Genomic DNA, 2,857 nt, shown 5'->3' on the forward strand with positions numbered 1-2,857 from the left:
GAAATAGTAAATATCGCTGGCAGATTGTTTCTGGATTTGCTGAGGAGACCGGAAACGTCCTGAGGATGATAGCCCTGACTTCTGAGGCCGACCAGATGCCCTAGAAGTACTCTGTCCTGGCTAACTGCGACCAATCTGCTGCTGTGTAGCCTGTGTCGGCTGGATTTGTCCTGATGTCCGCTCAGTCTGCTTCCTTTTCTTATCTAGATACACTCTCTGGTGAGCTGACTCAATCATAAGAGCTCTGTCCAAAGTCTCCAGGTAAGATGAATTCCCAAAACCAGCAAGCTTTACTTGCAGGTGTCCATCCAGTCCCTGAATAAACTGCTGCATATGGGAACTGCCTTCAGCAACCAGTTCTGGACAAAATTTTGCCAACTGATTGAACTCAGCATTGTACTCTATCACTGATCGGCTGTTCTGTCGTAGACTCAGAAAATCCTGCCGGTGAGTCATCTGATAGACCCATGGAAAATAACGGCTCTCAAAAGCCTCTCTGAATCTGGCCCAAGTGATGTTCTGCTCACCTATGACAGAACAATGCGTAACCCACCAGGTGTCGGCCTCGTCCCGTAGGTGAAAAGTAGCCAACTCTGCTTTCTCCCACTCGGAGCAAGCCATGTAGAAAAATGTCCGCTCCAATGTCTCTAACCAGGACTGGGCCACACTCGGATCAGTCTCTCCTCGAAAGAGTATGAATCAACTCTTCATCGACTTTGCCAATGTTGGGATCTGAGCTCGTGCCGCGACAATATATGGGAGGTGGGTAGGGACAGCTGTTGGAACTGGCGGAAACACTGGAGTTGGTGCTATAGGTGGGACCGCTGCATAGACCGGGGGAGGTACTCCCGGTGGTGCTGCATAAACTGGAGCATATACTACTGGTGGTACTACAGGGTCAGCATAGGTGGCCGCGACTCGATGTACGGCAGGTAGTGGCACCGGATGTGGAGCAACCGGTATCGCTGGTGCAGTTGTTGCTGGATACACTATAGGCACTGGGGGCTCAGGTGCAGCTGGTGTCGGGTACATGGTAGGCCCAGGTGGCGGTGGTGCTGGGTACGCTGCAGGCTCGACCGGAACAGGTGCGGGTATGCTGGTAGTACCCCTGATGGTATCGTAAATACGATAGGGGCGGGTACAGCCGGTGCAGCCGAGGTAGGTACCTCTAAAGGAGCCATCGGGGTCTGAGAGCCCGACGCACCCGCAGTATCCTGAGTCTGTCCCTGACTGACAGGCTCAACCCTAATAGGCATCTCTGGCAAGTCCAGAGATCCCAAGGTCCTCGTACGTGGCCGTCCAGCATCACGTCTCGCAGCTATACGTGTAGATCTCCTCATATCTATTAAGTTATATCACAGATATTACTAGAAGTATAACAATTATAAAATAAACATCATACCTATTTGCCGTCTGGAGATGTTCCATCGCTGTCCAGCCCCCATTTTACCTCAGAATTCCGTATGAGAAAATCAACGGAAATCCATACAAAATTCGAACACCAGAAGCAGGTATCCTGTACAAATCAGAACATAAATACCCAAGTTTACAGGCAAACTTGGTCTAACCCAAAAATCCAAAACACCAAAAGCAGGTATCGTAACCTGCTCTGTATAAGATAAATCTCGAAAATTTGTAACATGAAAACAAACAAGTATCACCAACTTGGCTCTGATACCAAATAAATTGTCACGCCCCGAGGGAGTCCCTGTCCGAAGAAATTTTGGCAGCATCTCCCCTATACAGTTGACAATCTGAAACTTTCTACAATACCCTTAGGGCCACATATACCTCGGCCCACATGGCCGAAACAATAATAATAATAAAATACAACACATAGACATCCACGCAGTTTAATAGTTAACAAACTAGAACAGTGCTAAGAAGACTTAAAAACAACTCTACTCAACTACACCCATAAAGCACAAAACCGATGTCCTGCCCCACTACACCCATAAAGCTCAAATCCGACGATGAAATCAACTCACCTCTTCTGCCGTCTAGGAAGGTATATAGTAAAACAAATCCAAATAAAACTCATCGATAATATCCATAAAGTAAACTAATACAAGTCTAGATAGTGCAATAAGAAACATAACAAAAGACCAAATAAATATATATCCTCTCTGGATCTTCAGGGGACTAGCGACTGGAACTCTCCGGACAGCCTTGTTGGTTAGTCCTAAGAAAAACATACCGGTTCCACTGTATAAAAATTTTTGTATAAGTGTCGAACCTTTCCTTAAATAACCTATTGTGTTCTTTAAAAGTTAAATTAGGAATCGCAGACGTAACTTAACATCATTGATTCCAAATTTTACTTATCTGTTCTTAATGGTTTAGATTTGAATCACAAGCGGAACTTAACATTATTGATTCAAATCCACCTATGTTATTAATTCCATTAAATATTAATTTTCAAAATTGGCTTCCAGGACTGCATGGCGAGACACATGACCTTCTTGGATATGAGAGCAACCACCACCGCCTAGACAAAGCCTTTTAAGGAAAGCTAATATTTAATTTTCTTAAATAACTCTAGGTTAACCAAAAAGAACAATCGAATCACAATTTCGAAAAAGAAGAAAATACAAACTCGAAAAACTAATTCGAAAAACTAGATCTAATGCCTCTTGTGTTTGGAATTCTTACAAAGAAAATAACTAGTATGATGCAAAAAAAAATTACTAGTTATACTTTCTCTTTGCAAGCTAATGACCTCGAGATCTTCTGCCGTATTCCTCGCCTCACCTTGGACGTCGTGTGGGCGACGAACCTCCAAGATGATCACCACCCAAAAGCTTCCTTCCTCTTCCTCTAAAAAACTGGCCACCACCACCACCAAGGAGAAGAGAGC

The 2,857-nt window shown here is 44.5% G+C and overlaps 1 protein-coding gene across 1 annotated transcript; it reads right to left on the reverse strand.

Moving 5' to 3' along the window:
- Positions 1-699: 699 nt before the first annotated feature.
- Positions 700-1,032, reverse strand: LOC121972461 (36.4 kDa proline-rich protein-like). Its single transcript, XM_042524126.1, has one exon. The coding sequence runs from the start codon at positions 1,030-1,032 to the stop codon at positions 700-702; it is 333 nt and encodes a 110-aa protein (XP_042380060.1).
- Positions 1,033-2,857: the final 1,825 nt, after the last annotated feature.

The sequence above is a fragment of the Zingiber officinale genome, chromosome 4A (assembly GCF_018446385.1).
Source record: "Zingiber officinale cultivar Zhangliang chromosome 4A, Zo_v1.1, whole genome shotgun sequence".
NCBI classification, from domain to species: Eukaryota; Viridiplantae; Streptophyta; class Magnoliopsida; order Zingiberales; family Zingiberaceae; genus Zingiber; species Zingiber officinale.